Below are 20,628 nucleotides of genomic sequence, written 5' to 3'. Positions count from 1 at the left end.
AGCAGGAGGAGGACTTCCTATCTTCCGAGGAGTCCTCGACTGAGCTTTCAGTGACAGGTTTTTGCTTTGTTCCAACGTGAGTTGTTACATGAAACCGGCCGGTAGGGTGGTAGACTTTGGCTTTCACCCGAAACTTTACTTTAGACTTTAGGGCATAGAGAAACTTTGCAATTAAACATGTGACTAGAATTAACACTTCAAATGAACACGGCCTGGAAGCTAGAGCGCGACCAAGCAGACGCCCGACAACCTGCTGGCCCCAAAGACTGGCGCCCCTTTCAGTATTTCTTTATTCTTGTTGCAAATAGACGACCCGAACACTATCACCTATCTCTTACCAAGCTGTCCATGGCTGTAATTGCAGGTTTTTGACCCAATTTCGCTAGCATAACAACACAAAACCCTCTGTAGGTCAAAATTACACGTCAAGGACACTTTCCCTTGCGGTTAGGAAGCTTTCTAGTGAGCTGCATGTTAATTTCAGCGTGCTGTAATTCCCTGTTTTGACATTGAGGTGCCCAAAGCCCTGTTTAATCATCCCGAGGCTCCCCTAACGTTGTCCTGCAGTTTAGGTGCGAAACCCTAAACCTGCAGAAAAACACAGCAGGCTGTAATTTTCTGTTTTGGATCGTTTTGGGTGGAGCGAACACGTCTACGCGTGTCTCTGGTGCTTCCGTACACAATGGGACAGTTCCCCTTTGTTAAGGACAAGTTTTCACGCAAGAAAACTCTCCATTTTCGCAATCCTTCACGATGGAACTGTGCGTACCTGTGGGGGATTAGCAATTAGCTAATCCGGTTCCTGTTCAGAACTGTACATGGTCATCTGAGAAGCCCAACTAGAGGGGCATTACCATATGTGCAAAGGAGAGAGAGAGAGAGAGAGATCCACGAGAGAAAATCATCACACTACATAGAGCAAGGGAAAAGGCGAGCTTTCCATTAATGCTATGATGACTTGCACCCACTACTGTCACTTGAAGAGCAAAAATCAGTCCCCCTCTCTTGAAATGGGCGCCCCTCTTCGTAGACTCGGAAAGTGCACCTCGAGCGGCCATGTGTCTAGTTTGCCTCTTTTGAGTTAATTTCCTAGTACCCACCAACTTATAAGTGTATCGAGGGGCCTAAATGACTTTGAACTGAGCCTAGACACCCTTTTACTGCTCGGATCCGACTGGTCCAACCATCTCGTGGCGAGAAACTCTCGGCCATCGGCCGTTTCACACTAGTCCGGTCATTTGTGACTTCAAAAAGAGGGTCCCAAAAATTAAATAAAAATCAAGGGAAAGAAACCAAAAACTAAGGTAAGTGGTTGCCACAGCCTCATGACATACACCCCTCTTGAAATTGCAAACGTCCTCGATTGCATGCCATATATACATGCCGTTGATGATCTTGTGTTGTTAGCACCCTTTTATCCATCGCATGTACCCGCAAGAAAGGTCATAACACATAGATACAAATGACTTGATGAGACCTTCATACTTTTGTCATTTCCATCTATGATAGAAGTGAGCATAATACCTTTTAACACTTGGAAGAGCGATGAACACTTCTATTGCATTGAATCCATATGTACATTTGATGTGCTAGCTCCAACATTACCCCTCCTTTGACACATTGGGTTGGGACATACATAGGTTGTAACCCAAAGGCCTCAAGGTAAAGCTGCAATACATTTTGGTGACTCTAGCAGTTAACACTCTTCCATACACTTTGCATCCAATAGGTGATAGTTCTTGAACTTCACCAAATAGCGTCTTGCAACCTGTCCCTTAACTTTTCTTTCCTTATGTGCCAAAATTTGCTCACGAACCAAAATCTCATCAAGTTCATCAACTTCTGGCTGATCCTCCTGTGGCATATCTTCTGGCACATCATCCACAAAGGGTCTTAGAAGACTCACGTGAAACGCATTATGAATCTTCCAAGAGTTAGGCAATTTCAGCCTATAAACAACATCGCTGATCTTATCAAGCACTTGAAAAGGCCCATAGTAACGCATACTTAGCTTAGGAAACAACCGTTATAAAAAAAAAGAGGAAACAACCGTTCCTTGCCCGTCATCTTCTCTAACCTTGCCTTTTCAAACCTCAATAGAACCCAATCACCAAGTGAAAACAACAGTTCACGTCGGAGACAATCTACAGCCCTTTTCTGCTTTGCCTAAGTCTTCTCCAAGGCAACTTTGATTTTCTTATACATTTCATCCATGTTCTCAAAATATCAATATGCCTCAAAGATCTTGTCCTTTGTATGCAAAATGGGAGGAACATTTTTACCACCTTTAACAATCTCAAAAGGTGCCTTGCATGTGGACGTATGTACCATATTGTTGTACGCATACTCAAGCATAGGCAAATATTATCCCACTTGCCCTTATTATCTGACACATACATTTCAGCAGATCCAAGACAGTAGAATTAGCCTCCTTTGACTATCCATCAGTTTGTGGATGAAACAAAGACGAGAACTTGAGCGTAGTGCCCATGTTCTCAAACAATCCTCTCCAAAACAAACTCGTCATGCGAGGATCACGATCACTTACAATTGATTGTGGCATACCATGCTACTTAAACACATTGTACATGAACAACCGTGCCATCTAATCAGATTTTATCTTCTTCTTGACAGGAATGAAATGGGTTTGTTTGTTGAACCTGCAGATAATGGTCCGTATACCATCATTGTCTGTCGCGTTCTTGGAAGATGAAAGATAAAATCCATAGCAATGCTTTCCCATGGCTTATCCGGAATCGGCAATGGCTGTAATAACCCTAGTGCCTTTTGCCTGTCAAACTTGACCTTTTGGCAAATCACGCATGCTCGCACAAAGGCATCCACATCTCTTCTCAAAGTAGGCCAATAAAAGAATGTCTCGACCGCTTTCACTGTCCCATCTATACCACGATTCCCTGCATACGGTGGGACATGGCTTTCTACCAACCTTATGTCGCAATGGCCTAGTGACACATAGTCTACCATGCATCATCATAAAACCATCCTTGAGGAGGTAGTGCTCATGGTGTCGCCCATCTTGCCACTGTTCAAAGATCCTTGCAAAATTTTCATCAATAGCATATTGTTCCTTCATGTCATCAAGATCATGATGATAAGGAATTGACACAACTCAAATTTGTGGCTTCCTTGATAACGCATCAGCCACCACATTAATCTCGCCTTCCACATGCATAATATAGAAGTGGAACATAGAAAGAATGTTTGCCCATCGCATATGCTTTTCGGATAACTTTGACTTTGTCAAGAAGTATCGTAAGGTCTGATGATCTGTCTGAACAACAAAATCAGCACCTAACAGGTAGTACTTTCAGCTAGAGAGCGCATGAATGACAGCCAATAGCTCTTTCTCATAGATTTGCATAATCTTTTCTCGCCCTTGCAAGATTCTGCTCTCGTAAGCTACTACCCGACCATCTTGCATTAGCACTGCTCTAATGCTATTGCCACACGTGTCACACTCAACCACAAATGACTTCCTAAGGTCTGGTAAAACAATTACAGGATCTGAAGTGACCTTTTCCTTTGAGAGACTGAAAGCTGAAATCTCTTTTTGGGTCCATTTGAAGGTGACCTCTTTCTTTTGCAAAGCGTGAAGAGGTGAAGCTATCTCTGCAAAATTCCTAATAAACCTCCTATAATATAAGCATCATCCCAAGAAGCTTCGGACATCGTGCACAGTCTTCAAGTCTAGCCATGTCTTAATAGCTTCAACCTTTACGGGATCCATTCGGACACCATCCTTTGACACTATGTGGCCAAGAAAGTGGATCTCTTCCGAGAAGAATTCACTTTCCTTAGGATTGACAAGTAACCTGTGATTGTGCAGCTCTTCGAACACAATGGTCAAGTGACGCCTATGCTCCTCTTCAATCTTCGAATATACTATCATGTCATCAAAGAATGTGCCAACAAACTTTTGATGCGAGCGGAAAATCTGGTCCATCATCCTATCGAACGTAGCAAGAGCATTTGTAAGACCAAATGGCATCACTAAAAACTCATAGAGACCAAATGTCGTCCTAAACGCAGACTTGTGCACATCCTCTGACCTCATACCAATCTAATGGTACCCACTCTTAAGGTCTATCTTGCTGAAAATTGCAGCACCCTCTAAACGGTCAAGAATATCATCAATCCTTGGAATAGGAAACATGTTCTTGATGGTATTCTTATTCAACGCATGGTAGTCAATACACATGTGCCAAAGAGCCATCCTTCTTCGGCACTAGGAGTATACTTATAGTATATTTTTAGAGAAGGGGTTGATTCGGCCTACTTCTTTAGGGTTGATCCCTAAGTCACCTTTAGGATCCCTCAAAAGGTGAAGAACAAGGCCGAATCAACCCCTTCTCTAAAAGCTCCTCAACCTCGCCCATAATCTCTTTCTGCTGAGCCGCACTAACCCTGCAAGGAGGTCTGTTTGGTGGGCTACACCCTAGCACCAAATTTATCGCATGGTCCTCGGGCCTCTCCGGCAGCAATTGTGACGGTAATGAATTAGAAAAACAGTCATTAAACTCTCCCAAAAATGCTTACCTTTCTTTATCTACAACAGATATATTTGATAAATTTGACTGACAATCATCTCAAACAGCACGTGCAAAAATCAAGTACTCAAACAGATGATTCTTAATTATAGAAATGATAGCCGAACCAGATACAATAGGGACAGACTCCTTTAAGCTTTACATCCAAAACATGAGTTTTGCCCCTATGCAAAAGGGTGATCTTTTTGTCGAAGACATCCAACACGCCATGTATTCGGAACATCTAGGGGATTCCCAACAGCGCATTGCACCCTTTCAATGGCATGATATAAAATTCTTTTGTGTCCACATACGACTAAATATGCAGACACAGCTTTCCAATGATGAGAGTAACACACTCTGAGTGGCAAGGACATGCCAACCCTGCCTTTGCCGTGTACCCCATCTCTTCAGCTTTGATGCCCAGCTTCATAGCTAACTCTGGTGAGATAAACTTTGCTTTGGTGCCTGGATCAAAAAAGATAAGTGTCGTCTGGTCTCTGACTTTACCCCACGCTCTGCATAACTCAATGGCATATGTACTAGGCCTGTCACCCACCATGTCTGGCACTAAACCTTCCTTGGGCTTGGGCTTCTTCCCTTTCTTGTCGCCAATAGAAAAGAGCAGACTGAACAGACTTTTAACACTTCAATAACAACTGAACTGAAAGAGAGAGACGACACGCGACACGGAATGGCGGAATTCCACCCCAGAGAGTATTGGCCCCAAACCTTGGCGCCCCTTTCGGTATTTCTTTATATTGCATCAACACAGTACAAGTCGGTACTCCAGACTCTGCACCTTCTCCAGGAAGCATGCCAGAGAATGAGCCCTAGCCTCATATTTAAAGGCCCTTGGCCTAAAAAGCAATTACACTGAAAAGCCTTCAAACTCAAATGCATCTGGTCCAAAAGCAAAGCCAAAAAGCTGCCACGGAAATCCGTACAACTGCCACATCATCAACCAACGCAAAACGCGGAAATCCGTACAGCCTGCCACGTCATCATGCCAATGCAATTTTCAAAAATTTGCCACATCATCAGTTTTTGCGTGTGTGCGGGTCCTGCTTTATTTTAATCCTTTTGTCACTTGGGCCCCATCGGACGAGGTCCCCATAAGTTGGTAGGACTTCTTCTTCTGTTACTTGTCTTCTTAGGGTTTAGGCCCCTCGGCCGACATCTGCAAGTTGGCTCAATTCTTTAGGCTTTGACACGTCAGCAGTTTGTTAGATCTCCCCTTCTTGAAAGAGAGTAATCGTCCGCGATTACAGCATATCTGCAAAACAACTCAAGTTAGCTCAAAAATTTCCGAGGGTCATTCCGAGGGACAATCAGCTTGCTCTTTTTATTAAGGAGTTAGCTTCTCCTTTCGGCTGTTTTGATCAAGGAGTTAGCTTCTCCTTTCTGTTCTTTTGGTCAAGGAGTTAGCTTCTCCTTACGGCTGTTTTGATCAAGGAGTTAGCTTCCCCTTTCTGCTCTTTTGATCAAGGAGTTAGCTTCTCCTTTCTGCCTTTTTGATCAAGGAGTTAGCTTCTCCTTTCGTCTAGATCGGATGCTTGATATTCCGACGTAGTAAAATTAGCCATCACACCCAGACCGTACTGATCTTCCACAAGTGTCTTGATGCACTAAAAAATTACATACCCAGATAATCATCCAATTCCGAATATTCAATAATTGGCACATCACAATGCAACACAAATGCTCACATATGCATGTTACAAGACATAGAAACATAAAGCCGTCGATGAACACTCCTCCCGCATAACCTAACAAGGTTCGGGCCGGGAGATATTCAACGACTCCCTCATCACTCCTCCCGCATAACCTAAAAAGGTCCGGGCCGGGAGAAATAGAGGCCTTTTACAACCAAACGCCCCCCAGACCGCAGCCTGCGTCGTTTGGAGGTGCTGAGAGTAACCACTGCTCAGACTTCTTAATACTCCTCCCGCATAACCATCCAAGTCCGGGCCGGGAGTCACAACAACAATACTCCCCCCGTAAATAACCACAAGGGTCCGGGCCATGAGTTAAAAAAACAGCACCTTTCAATCATTCAGTACTCCCCCCGCAAATAACCACAAGGATCCAGGCCATGAGTATGAACAAGCATTCTCAAACATAATTTCTCGCTACTCCACCCGGGAGTAAAATCACCAATCATTGAAACCAGTATCAAACCAAAGTCAAACAATTTAAATCGGCACCAAGACAGGTTTAAAACAGATAGCATCCATTTCAAACAAATTCCAAACAGGATCACCAAACAAGTTCAAACACAACTCAAACTTAAAAAGCAATCTCAACATCAGTCGAGCTCGAAAAGTCGACTGACTTTCCATCCTGAAACCTGCACCAAAAATTAGGGTTAGGTTCATTCCATAAGGTGGTAGCTGAGCACAACATGGTCCATCAGCTCCTGGACAAACAGTGTTTCTTTGGTGACGATGGTAGTCCCAAGATAGCAATCGCACTGGACCTCCAAGGTCATCTGATCGTGAAGAGACATCTACTGGGAGATGTCGAGAAACTTCAAGTTATAATCTGCTAGGGTTTCCATGGCAAGCATTTCAGGATACCCCACTCTGCCAGAAGTTGCACTCCAAAGGAAGATGTCAGAAACCAACTTCAGGCAAAAAAATTTCCTTGAAAGCTTGCCAAGTACTTGGAGTATGCTGCTTGGTAGCTATCAACATCTGCATGGCACTGCCTCTGAGAAAAACAGCAGCTCAAAACAAATCTTGGATCCTTCTCTTGCAAGTGATCTTTATGGCTTATGCCCTGTAAGACATGAGCGGTGAAGACGGGAGCGCGCCCGATGCGCGATGGAGTAAGGGTAGGAGTGGCTAATAAGTTCGGGTTGGAGGGCGAAGATACCTCAAATAAAATCTATCTGCTCTTTTGTAGGACTGGTATGCTTTCAAAAAAGCACACACCTGATGCTCTAATACCACTGTCACAAGACGGGCACCACGTGCCAATAGAAAAGAGCAGACTGAACAGACTTTTAACACTTCAATAACAACTGAACTGAAAGAGAGAGACGACACACGACACGGAGTGGCGGAATTCCACCCCAGAGAGTATTGGCCCCAAACCTTGGCGCCGCTTTCGGTATTTCTTTATATTGCATCACATAGTACAAGCCGGTACTCCAGACTCTGCACCTTCTCCAGGAAGCATGCCAGAGAATGAGCCCTAGCCTCATATTTAAAGGCCCTTGGCCTAAAAAGCAATTACGGTGAAAAGCCTTCAAACTCAAAAGCATCTGGTCCAAAAGCAAAGCCAAAAAGCTGCCAACGTAAATCACGGAAATCCGTACAATTGCCACGTCATCAATCAACGCAAAACACGGAAATCCGTACAGCCTACCACGTCATCATGCCATCACAATTTTCGAAAATCTGCAGTTTTTGTGTGTGTGCAGGTCCTGCTTTATTTTAATCCTTTTGTCACTTGGGCCCCATCGGACGGGGTCCCCATAAGTTCTTCTTCTGTTACTTGTTCTTCTCAGGGTTTAGGCCCCTCGGCCGACATCTGCAAGTTGGCTCCATTCTTTAGGCTTCAACACGTCAGCAGTTTGTTACAGCATAACGAGCCATACTTTGGAACACCAGATCCAGCCCTGAAATACGTAGGATGTACCATGGGTGGTGGAAAAACCTGATGCATTGCCTAGAAACTAGATCCGTGTCCATTTAATGCAACATGTAGACTCTGAAAGGTGGTGGGCTGAACTGACAAAACCCGTGGAATTCGCGTCCTAACCACATGTTCATGGACGAAAGGAACCTGTCTTAGAGCCCCAACAGACTCCGCAACGTGCGAGTGCTCCCTATCCTGCTCGGACACATGAAGCAGGGGCTTGAGCCTCAACAGGCTCTACTAGCTGTGTGAGTTGCCTTGTTTGTTGTGGCACAGGTGGCGCTTGCAAAAACTCCATAAACCTTGGGTTCTGTGTCACCAAGAGGTGTATTTTTCCTGTTGCCTTCCATAAATAAGTACTAAAAAAATTTATTTATTTTTATTTTTACTTGTTTCCCCGGGACCCTTGAAAAGGTGCAAGTGGACATTGCATGGACAGTGTGAAACGACTGTGGCCGAATAGGTTTCTCACATCCGAAGTCTAGGTCGGTCGGTCTGGGATTGATCAGGCCAGTATGCACTGAATTCTGATGAGTATGGAAGCCTGTGTGCGCCAAATGAGGTCTGGGCCACTCGGAAAGTCACTTATAACTTTATAAGTCGGTAGGAACTAGAGAATTAACTCAAAAGGGGCAAACTGGACACATGGCAGCTCCTGGTAGATTTGCCAGATCCAGCATGAAGAGGGGGCGCCCAATTTGAGAGAGGAGGCTGATTTGACTCATAAGTGACCAACAGTGTGTGTGTGTGAGTAGTGGGTGCAGGTCTACACTTTTAATGGAAAGCTTGCCTTCTCCTCTATCTCATGTAGCGCGATGACTTGCTCTCGTGCATCTCTCTCTCTCCCTTTGGCACATATGGTAATGCCCCACTAGTTGGGCTACATAGATGAACATGTACAGTTCTGGGGGTTTATGCCCGTTTGCCAAGGCAAGAGCCTTCTAAACGGGAACCGGATTAGCTAATTGCTAATCCCCCACAGGTACGCACAGTTCCATCGCGAAAGATTGCGAGTTTGGAGAGTTTTCTCGCGTGAAAACTCGTCCAATTCACAGGGGAACTGTCCCATTGCGTGCGGGAGCCCTTGGGACACGCGTAGGCGTGTTCGCTCCGCTAAAAACGATCCGAAACAGGGAATTACAGCCTGCTGTGTTTTTCTGCTGTGTTTTTACGTTGTAGAGGCCGTTTATATAGTGCAGCGTGGATTGTTGTGGGTGAAAGAAACACAGAGCTTGTCGTTATGGCAGAGAAGAGAGACCAAGTACCTGAAGAGGGATCTTCCTCACATGGCACAAAGAAAGTTCCTTCAACTCTTCAAGAAGAGGACAGGTTGTTTAGAGCTCAACTGCGTTGCTGCATGACATGTTTCAGCAGTTGGCTAACAACCCAAGGATGCAGGAGTTCTTACAGGCTCCGACACAGGGTTTTCAGCCTCCTACACAGGGCATGACTGAGCCACTGCAGGAAACGGAGATTTCCAATGCGCAGAGGACTCATGATGCTCGAGGGAAAGCCCATGTGGTTGAGCAACTAGCGGTGTCCAATGATCCAAAGCAACTTGCTTTAGCTAGACAGGAACCGTTTGTGAATGGTCCAAGGGAGTAATGAACAGGCTATGTGTTAGACCCTTCCATTACCTAATACTTATCCTAGTTATTTTGGAGGTGCTTCAGTGTTTCAAGCTATAGCTGGACCTTCCACAGGTTATATGACAGGGAATGTGTTCGGGACAATGCAAACAGGCATGGGTAACCCTATGTACGCAAACATGGGTGTCAAACCAGGTTTTCAGGGTGCCTATGGCCAGTTTCGAGTGCCTCGAACACAATTTGGTATAGCTGGTTTCTCGCAGCCATACGTACAAAATGCAAATACGACAGGTAAAACAGTTGATCCAAGTGCTGGAATGAACAATCATGGAGCACCACTGTTACAGGCACCTGTTTATGATATTGTGGCTCCTTTGAGTCAGCCTAAGGATTACAAGGAAGGTGGGCAGGGAGTGAAGCTTGAAACTTTCAGAGGAACTGAGGACCAATTGAAGGCTTTGACCTTCATACAGCAGTTTGATGCGGCTTATGCTGGAGGAAACTTCATGGAATCTTCAAAGATACGCAAGGCTGCCACTTTCTTGAAAGGGAATGCACTTCAATGGTGGACCGCATTGTTCAACCAGGTCAAGCCCCAACAACGTGGGTCCAATTCAAACAGCATTTTGCGCCTACATGGCTGACAAACACTTTTGAAGTGGATGTGATGACAGAATGGCACGAGTTGAATGCTAAACAGTGTGCGAATCTGGAAGAGTACAATAAACAGTTTTGGGCCACACTGTTGCCAGTCATCTCTTACAAGTTTGTGCCATTGTCAGAACAGATTGAGAAGTACTGTTGCAAATTGCCCAAGAAAACCAGGGACTACTGCACAAAGACTACTGTCATGAATATGTTTCAGTTGATTGAGAATGCAAGAGTGGCCAGCAATCTATCCAAGGGAGATTCAGTTGGATTTAATAGCCACAAGAAAGGGTCCAGGGCAAACACTTTTCAGCCAAGGGCAACGTTGCAGCAAAGCCTTCTAAGCCTCCCACAAAGAAGCCCTCCACTGAAGAAGCTGATACGTCCAAGGTCTAAATCTTCTTCAGGACGAGGACAAGGACAAAAAAAGCATTTTTCTGGCAAATCTTTTGAAGAAAGGAAAGCTCTTATGGAGACCAAGAAATGCTACATTTGTGAACAGGAAGGACATTTTGCAAATGAATGCCCACAGAAGAAGTCACAGGATAAGGATGACAAGTCAAACCATAAAGGGAAGAAGCCAAGCCAAGTGCAGGACTTGTTCCAGGTTTGATTGGAGACCAGCCAAACACAGATGCCACGGAACTGTGCAGAGCTTGGGGCAAAGTTAGAGACCAGACAGTGCTTGTTTTCTTTGATCCAAGAGCCCGTGCAAATTTCATATCACCAGAATTAGCATCAAAGTTGGGCATTCGTGCAGAGGAGATGGGTATGACACGGGAAGCAGGTTTAGCATGCCCAGGTCATTCAGAGCCTGTTACTCCCATTTTGGGAAAGCTTCGTCTGCACATTCAGAGCTATGTAGATGTAGAAGAATTTCATATTATGCCACTTGGGGGCTGTGATGTGTTATTGGGTATCCCATGGTATTACAGGTTGCATGCTATAGTGGATACTTACAACAAAAAAATTACCCTTGTACGTAGAGGAAAGACTCATGTCCTTGATGTAAAGCTTAAAGGCGAGTCTGTTCCAGTCGTTTCTGCTTCTGCTATTTCATCTGTAATTAAGAATCATCTTTCTGCGTACTTGATCTTTGCAAAAGAAGTACCTCAAGTTGTATCTAATTTGTCTACCTTAGACAAAGACAGGTCATGGTTTCAGTGATTGCTTTTCGGACTCGTTGCCAAGGGAGTTACCTCCTGAGAGACCTGAGGATCATACCATAGATCTTGTGCCAAGTTCTAGTCTACCAAATAGACCACCATACAGGGTTAGTGCAGCCCAGCAGAAAGAGATTATGAGTCAGGTCAACGAGCTTTTAGAGAAGGGGCTGATTAAGCCCAGTTCATCCCCTTTTTGTTCGCCTGTACTCTTAGTGCAAAAGAAGGATGGTTCATGGCGCATATGCATTGACTATCGCGCTTTGAATAAGAATACCATCAAGAACAGGCTCCCCATACCGAGGATAGATGACATTCTTGATCGGCTTGAGAGAGCGTCATTATTTACAAGGATAGACCTAAAGAGTGGCTACCATCAGATACGCATTAGGCCAGAAGATGTCCATAAGACTGCGTTCAGAACAACATTTGGTCTCTATGAGTTTCTTGTCATGCCATTTGGTCTCACAAATGCTCCTGCCACGTTTAATAGAATGATGGACAGAATTTTTAGACAACATAAAAACTTCATGGGTACCTTCTTTGATGACATGATTGTCTACTCAAAGTCTGAAGAGGAGCATAGGGATCACTTGACCGCAGTTTTCAATGAGTTACGTAACAACAAGCTACTCATTAATACGTGCAAGAGATTCACTTCCTTGGACACATTGTTTCAAAGGATGAGGTACGCATGGCTCCTGCCAAAGTGGAAGCAATTAGGTCATGGCCAAACTTGAAGTCCGCACATGACATTCGAAGCTTTCTAGGCTTATGTTCCTACTACAGGAGGTTCATCCAAAATTCTACTGAGATTGCTTCTCCACTCCATGCACTGCAAAAGCAGTCACTTTCAAGTGGACAGCCAAGGAAATTTTAGCCTTCAAACACTTAAAAGAGAATCTCACTTCAGATCCGGTAATCATTTTGCTAGATCTTTCGAAACCTTTTGTGTTTCAGTGTGATGAGTGTGGCCATAGTCTGGGTGCAGTTCTAATGCAGAATGGCCGTGTAGTCGCATATGAGAGCAGAATTCTTTTGAAGACTGAAAGAAACTTGCAAGTCTAGGAGAAAGAATTGTTGGCAGTAATTCATGCTCTCACTAGTTGAAAACACTATCTGCTAGGGGCTGATTTTGTTGTCCAAACGGATCATCAAACCTTGCGATATTTTCTCACATAAACGAAGTTGTCTGAGAAGCACATGCGATGGGCAAACATCTTGTCAATGTTCCATTTTCAGATTGTGCATGTGCAAGGAAAAAAGAACGTGGTGGCTAATGCATTGTCACGAAAGCCCCAAATTTCAGCAGTGTCAATTCCGTACCATTGTGAACTAGACGAAATGAAGACACAATATGCTGAAGATTCAGATTTTGCAAGGATCTATGACCAGCTTGTTGATGGGCAACATCATGAGCACTATATGCTTAAGAATGACTTTCTTATGATGCATGGAAAGTTATGCGTTACTGAACAATTACGGCCAAAGATTTTGATAGAAAGTCATGTTGCACCTTATGTTGGGCATCGCGGAATTGATGCGATAGTGAAAGGGGTTGAGGCATTCTTCTATTGGCCAACTTTGCGTCAAGATGTTGCCACATTTGTAAAATCATGCTTAGTTTGCCAAAAAGTCAAATTTGACAGGCAAAAGCAACCGGGATTGTTGCAACCATTGCCGATCCCTGATATGCCATGGGAAAGCATAGCGATGGACTTTGATCTTCCAAGAACGCAAACAGGCAATGATGGGATTTGGACTATCATTTGCAGGTTCAGTATGCAGGCCCATTTCATTCCTTTTAGGAAGAAGATAAAGCCAAAACACATGGTCAAGATATTCATGAGCAATATCTTTAAGTATCACGGGATGCCTCAGACAATTGTCAATGATAGGGATCCACGTATGACAAGTCTTTTCTGGAAGGCATTCTTTGAAAACATGGACACTACGCTAAAGTTCTCTTCTTCATTTCATCCGCAAATTGATGGACAGTTAGAAGAGGCAAATTTTAATGTCCTGGATTTGCTCAAATGTTGTGTGTCAGAGCACAAGGCAACTTGGGAACACCATCTCCCATTGGTCGAATATGCCTCCCTTTATAATAATGGCCGGCCACACTGGCCGTGTTCACACAATGTCCGCCCGGACACTAGACGCCCATCCCAACGGTGTCTGGGCTAAATCCCCTCTCCTAAGAGCGGGACATAACAGTGGAGCACTTTAGAAATAGGAAATGATTCGAATACCAGTATTTTATGCCTTTACCCCTCAGTTTTGATGCATTCTCTTGGAACGGTCAGTAACAATACCTTCTGTAGTTACTGGTTGTGCGACTTGTGAGTCGGTTGGCTTGAAGAGATTCTTGATAGAGCTGGATTTACTTTCACCAGACAACATTGTACTTCCCAGACGTCTTTCGGGTCAGCGGTTGGTTGGTATACTCATCAGGTACTATTCGATCTCGGAGTTCATTAGCAGATATCCTCATCCACAAAACCCTCTCTTTACAGTTGCAGATTACTCACTCCAGCTTCCTGGTCCGATTTCCTTCCTAGGAGCTAAGAGGGGGTGTTAGAGTTCAGGCATCTCTTTGGATTCGTCGAGTCGGTCCCACTTATACCCAGGGACAGGTGTTAGGGAGTGAGGGTTGTTTTGTGGCTGTGCCGGGCTAATGTGAGGTAGGTTTCTCATGGCAGGTTGTGTCTAGCCATGTTTAGCCTTAAATTTTAGGCTCACTTGGCTCCTGGAGGCCTCGGATATTTTATCCGAGTCCTCCTATATTTCCCCAGGCATCTGGTGCCCCTCTCCTATTTCTCTCCATATTTACTAGGTCGTGGAGCTTGGAGGCTGGATCGGGCAGCCAATGGCAGAGAAGGTGTAGAGTCTCGAGTACCGGCTTGTACTGTGTTGATGCAATATAAAGAAATACCGAAAGGGGCGCCAAGGTTTGGGGCCAATACTCTCTGGGGTGGAATTCCGCCACTCCGTGTTGCGTGTCGTCTCTCTTTCAGTTAAGTTGTTATTGAAGTGCTAAAAGTCTGTTCAGTCTGTTCTTTTCTAACGGCACGTGGTGCCCGTCTTGTCTCGGTAGAATCTTCCGATGCTGCAAAGTTTTCCACAATTTTTCAACTACATGTTACCCCCTCTGATGCCCCAGGTGGTACCTCCTCCTCCGACAACAGAAAGTACGAGATCTTCCAATTGGAAAACTTCTGAGTCGTCTTTTCCGATCGGGGGAGTCTTCAGGAATATGGTGCAGCCATCAGACCCTGATCCAGTGCAACCGCCATTGCCCCCACCTCCACCTCCACCACCACCACTGCCACCGCCACCGCCACCAAGCTACAATGGTTGGAGCCCATATGGATACCCTTATTATCCATACCCGCGATATGTGCCTAACCAACCCAAAGATTTCAAAGATGGCGGCACGACAGTCAAATTTTTCACTTTTTCCGAGGTGAAAGATCTCAAGAAAGCATTGCAGTTCCTACAGCAACTCGACAACATCTATGCTTTAGGGAACTATACAGAAGAATCCAAGATTTCTCGAGCAGTGGGATTTCTTAAAGATAATGCTATGCAATGGTGGAGTTCAATCGCGACACAACCGTATGCTCCAAGGACCTGGCAAGCTTTCAAGACAGTTTTTGCACGTAGTTACATGACATCTATGTTTGAAGTCCGGATTTTGGCAGAGAGGGGCAACTTGAAAATGCTTGCCACCGAAACCATGGACGAATATATTCAAAGGTTTCTCGACGTGTACCTTCCGGTATCCTTCTTTAGATCTGTTCCCTTGGAGGCCCAATGCGAGCAATACACCATTGGAGCACCATCACCATTGCAGGAATATTGTCTATCCAAGCAAGTCTCCACCATGCAAGAACTTATGGACCATGCCACGGTCGGCTACAAACTGATGAAGGGAAAGCTAGAGTTTACCACAGAAGAATCTCTGGCCACGAAACACAACTCTCACCAACAAAGAACAAATTCTCGAGAGTCGTGAAAGTCAACCACAAAGGCCTCGTTTGACGCCTCAACAACGACACCTTACTACGAGAAGGCCGATGCTTTGGATGCTTTCAAACAGGGCATAATCATTCTAATTGTCCCAAACGTACTGATAGACCAGAGGAGCTGACGCCCGCACCAACAGTCGACAGAACCCTAGCGCCACCTCCTGCTAAGAGAGCTAGACCCGCTATTAGACTAGTTCCTGATATTTATGGCATACGCCTTGAGAGTACAAATGAATTGTGTCGAGCATATGGCAAAGTCAATGGCTTCAAAGCCCTTATTTTCTTTGACCCCGGAGCTACAAAGAACTTCATCCATCCAGAATTCTAAAACAAATGCGCTTTGATTATGATGCAGAGGGTGGAGAAATTGAAGCTGAGCTAGCCAATAGCAAACTCAAAAAGTAGTACCGCTCATTGGTGCTCTTCTAGTGACTATTCAAGATTATCATGGAAAAGCTGATTTCCACATCATGAACTTGGGCAATTGCGACGTTCTCTTGGGCATGCCTTGGCACGACAAGAATGATGCGACTCTCGAGGTTCGGAACCGAACCATCACCGTGATGCAGAAGGACAAGCCAGACGTCCTCAAAGTTCGGTTGTCCGAACAAAACCTCGAATAAACTCTCTACTTGTTTCTTTATAGCTAGAGAGTATATTTGAAAATTTGTTTGAAATTTGTTTGAAATGGATGGTATCTGTTTTGAGCTTGTTTTGGTGCCGATTTGAACTGTTTGACTCTGGTTTTAATACTAGTATCAATGATTGGTGATATTACTCCCGGGTGGAGTATTGAGAAATGATGATTGAAAAGTGTTGTTGTGACTCCCAGCCCGGACCTGGATGATTATGCGGGAGGAGTATTAAGAAGTCTCAGCAGTGGTTACTCTCAGCACCTCCAAACGACGCAGGCTGTGGTCTCGGGGGCATTTGGTTGTAAAAGGCCTCTATATCTCCCGGCCCGGACCTTTTTAGGTTATGCGGGAGGAGTGATGAGGGAGTCGTTGAATATCTCCCGGCCCGGACCTTGTTAGGTTATGCGGGAAGAGTGTTCATCAGCAGCTTTATGTTTCTATGTCTTGTAACATGCATATGTGAGCATTTGTGTTACATTGTGATGTGCCAACCACTGATTATTCCTAATTGGATGAGATTGCCTGGGTATGTAATTTTAGTGCATCAAGACACCCCTGGAAGATCAGTACGGTTTGGGTGTGATGGCTAATTTTACTACGCCGGAATATCAAGAGTTCCGATCTGGACGGAAGGAGAAGCTAACTCCTTGATCAAAAGAGCCGAAACGAGAAGCTAACTCCTTAACAAAAAGAGCAAACTAGTTGTCCCTCGAAATGACCCTCGGGAATTTTTGAGCTAACTTGAGTTGTTTTGCAGATATGTTGTAATCGCGGACAATTACTCTCTTTCAAGAAGGGAAGATGTCACAAACTGCTAACGTGTCAAAGGCCTGAAGAAGGGATCCAACTTGCAGATGTCGGCCGAGGGGCCTAAACCCTAAGAAGAACAAGTAATAGAAGAAGATGTCCTACCAACTTATGGGGACCCCGTCCGATGGGGCCCCAAGTGACATAAAGGATTAAAATAAAGCAAGACCCATACACAAAGAAAGACTTGCGCCAATACTGATGACGTCGTAGCGGTACGGTCAAATTCCGAAAATTGCGCTTACACGATGACATGGCACACTGTACGGATTTCCGCGTTTTGCTATGACTGCTATACGGAATTCCGTGATTTACGGTGGCATCTTTTTGGCTTTGTTTTTGGACCAGATGCTTTTAAGTTTGAAGGCTTCTTACTGTAAACTACTCTTGGGACCTAGAGCCTTTAAAATATGAGGCCATGGGCTCATTCTCACGCATGCTTCCTTGAGAAGGTACAGAGTCTCAAGTACCCGCTTGTACTGTGTTGATGCAATATAAAGAAATACCGAAAGGGGCACCAAGGTTTGGGGCCAATACTCTCTAGGGTAGAATTCCGCCACTCCGTGTCGCGCGTCGTCTCTCTCTTTCAGTTCAGTTGGTATTGAAGTGCTAAAAGTCTGTTCAGTCTGTTCTTTTCTATCGACACGTGGTGCCTGTCTTGTGACACATAGCTCTCCATGTTGTGCCAGCGTGAGACATGGAGAGCTATGAGACTATCTCTTCATTGGGGGGGAGGGAGAGAGAGAGAGAGAGAGAGAGAAGCTATAAGCAACCTTTGTGTTTCTTGCTAATTAGGAATTTTCTTTGCCTTTTTTCCTTTTAGATTCCATGGAATTGGTGAATCTCCAAATAGCCAAAACATACCCAATAATAATGGTGAATCTGGTGAGAGTCATGCAAGAGGAGGTAATCCTTGTTCACTAGAGTGGTATCTACTGCTGATATCACAATGTCCAGTCATTTGTGACTTCAAAAAGAGGGTCCCAAAAATTAAATAAAAATCAAGGGAAAGAAACCAACAACTAAGGTTAGTGGTTGCCACAATCTCATGACAGATATCTACTGCCGATAACACAGACACCGAAGGATCTGCTGCAGAAATTCAGCAAAGCAGCTAGCCAATCTGCAACTAGAGGGGGTCGCTTTGAAAGAGGGAATGCCCAAACAAAGGCTGATTGGGTGCATCAATGAAGAAATGTGAGTAGATATGCATGTATCAGGTCAGTTAGGAGCAGCTGATGCGGATCCAGCAAGTACCATAGTAATGCAAATGCAATGTGCATTTGGGGGGGTCATCAAGGCAGCTAGAGGCTAGACCTGGGTTTGAATGCAAAACACAAGGGCTGCGTGAAAAAATGCAGATGTGATTTCAAGATGAAACATTTATTCCTTCCTCCAAGATACGCAGAGGTTTCTTAATTTTGTGTATACTAAATACAAGAAAATGACTTAGACCCTATAGGTTGTAAATACTTAGGGCTAGCCAAGTAGCAGAACTTAGAATGTAATGAAACTTGAAAGCTTGTAAGATTTAAACACATCACAAGTTGAGAGACTAGTGAACTCCAAACTTGTAAAATTACGAAGTGAGAGAGTAAAGTTAAGCAAACACTATCATTGCAAGGTCCATACACACAATAGGGATTGCACAGAAGGAGTTGCATACCACTGGACGCTTTCTCCGAGGCACCATAGGCAAATTGGTGGAGCTTTGACCAAATGGAAAATTAAAGAAATAGGGGAAACATTCAACCAAATGAGAAAGTAGAGAAATCAGGGGAACATTCAACAAAATCAAGGAGTGTATCTGCACAGGGAGACTTTCTTTCATGACATCTTGGTTTTCAAAAAGAGAAAAGAAGATTACACCATCTACTTGAAGATAATACGTTTCTACATAGGATTAGCTCCAGGTGCATTGTATGATTTTTTGGGCAGGGCATTTTAGTGCTTCAGATGATCCAGAGAAACTTTCAGTGAATGGCCCAATCTAAATCGCTAGCTCATAAGTATCGAAAAATCAATTGAAATTTTCAAGCTTCCTTTCCAATCTGACTAGGAGCTACGATCTGCACCAGAATTGTAGCGATAACACCGGGGACCTTAATTTTCACAAAAGCAACCAAAAAAACAACAGTCAAACAGAGAGCTACAACGCTCAGTTTTGTTATAACCCAGAGAGAAACGAGCCTGTGCGACCGAGAGAGAGAGAGAGAGGAGCTACCTAAAAATGGGGAACGAGAAGAGGATGATGAGAAAGTAGAACTGGGACGCGCGATGCCGCCATCCTCCAAAAGCCCCCGCCATCTTAATTCTTCACCTCTGCGTTCGTTTCCAACATATGCCGAGTCTTTTAAGGTTGCAAGGTTTTGACTCTTCTCTCTCTCTCTTTTTACAGTTTAGTAAGTCCTCATGCACGGACCTCGGTTCCACCGGAACTCCAACTCCCAAAGTTGAGAGCATCTTTGACGATTATCTCTCCCATTTCTGTTTCAGAATGTGTAGTGTAACACTTACTGGTTCGTTCTCACTTTTATCGCAAAGAATCTTCTCGGATGCCTCATCTGATAGATCTTTTCCAGATTTGCTTACCGCCTCTTCTAGCAGAGTAGCACACAAGTAACACAAAAAGCTCCTCTCAAATTCGAACTCGGGTCCACTTGAGTCAAAGACACTGCACTAACCAACTCATCTTCTTGATTTCGTTGTCCGAAAAGCATCCTTTTCAAATTTATAGATCTTTTCCAGATTTGCTTACCGCCTCTTCTAGCAGAGTAGCACACAGGCAACACAAAAAGCTCCTCTCAGATTCGAACTCGGGTCCACTTGAGTCAAAGACACTGCACTAACCAACTCATCTTCTTGATTTCGCTGTCCGAAAACCATTCTTTTCAAATTTATAAATATAACTCTTGCAACCCCTCCCAACCTTGCATCCACCTGCACCAACTACCTTCCTCGACCTGCAGTGGTTGGCCCTCTGCATCTCTTTTGCCCTCTAGGTGCACGCGTCATCATCAGCAAAAAGAGGCACAAGGTCAACTGGCGAAGGAAGGAAATAGAAATTTTTCGCGCATCTCGTTAGATTCGGCTTTTACTTTCTTTTTCCAAAATCATAGGGACATACTGAGGGATTTCGTTTTAAATGGAGGTTTCAATCTTATAAAAAGTAGGGGCATTTTGGCTAATTTTAATAGGGATACTTTTTTAAAAAATCAATTGCGAGCACAGTCATAGAAATGCATCGCAGCACGCTCATGAGAGAGAGAGAGAGAGAGAGAGTGTGAGAGAGTCGCTCACTCTTGTACAAGACATTCATCAACCACAAAAACTCAGAAAAAATTGTGTGTTTGTATGTGTGTGTGTGTGTGTGAGAGAGAGAGAGAGAGAGAGAGTCGATTACAAGTAGAGTTGCCATGCATATACGAGAGAGAGAGAGAGAGAGAGAGAGATTACAAGTCCAATTGTCAGGCATGAGAGAGAGAGAGGAATCTTTGTAGATTCTCCTCTTTTTAGCTTTTTCAAAATCGTACTACTACTGACATTTTGGCTCGAGGTTTTTT

At 44.3% G+C, this 20,628-nt stretch overlaps 1 protein-coding gene across 1 annotated transcript in view; it reads right to left on the bottom strand.

The window, feature by feature from the left end:
* The window catches only part of LOC147448200 (uncharacterized), a 33,573-nt gene extending 14,116 nt beyond the window's left edge, over window positions 1-19,457 (bottom strand). Inside the window, exon 1 of the mRNA XM_086524080.1 lies at window positions 19,290-19,457. Coding sequence (XP_086380206.1) covers window positions 19,290-19,372 — 83 coding nt within the window. The 5' untranslated portion in view covers window positions 19,373-19,457. The remainder of the gene's footprint in view (window positions 1-19,289) is intronic.
* Window positions 19,458-20,628: the final 1,171 nt, after the last annotated feature.

The sequence above is a fragment of the Adiantum capillus-veneris genome, chromosome 11 (assembly GCF_014529385.1).
Source record: "Adiantum capillus-veneris isolate H3 chromosome 11, ASM1452938v2, whole genome shotgun sequence".
Classification (NCBI taxonomy): domain Eukaryota; kingdom Viridiplantae; phylum Streptophyta; class Polypodiopsida; order Polypodiales; family Pteridaceae; genus Adiantum; species Adiantum capillus-veneris.
This window is presented reverse-complemented; position numbering and strand designations above follow the sequence as displayed.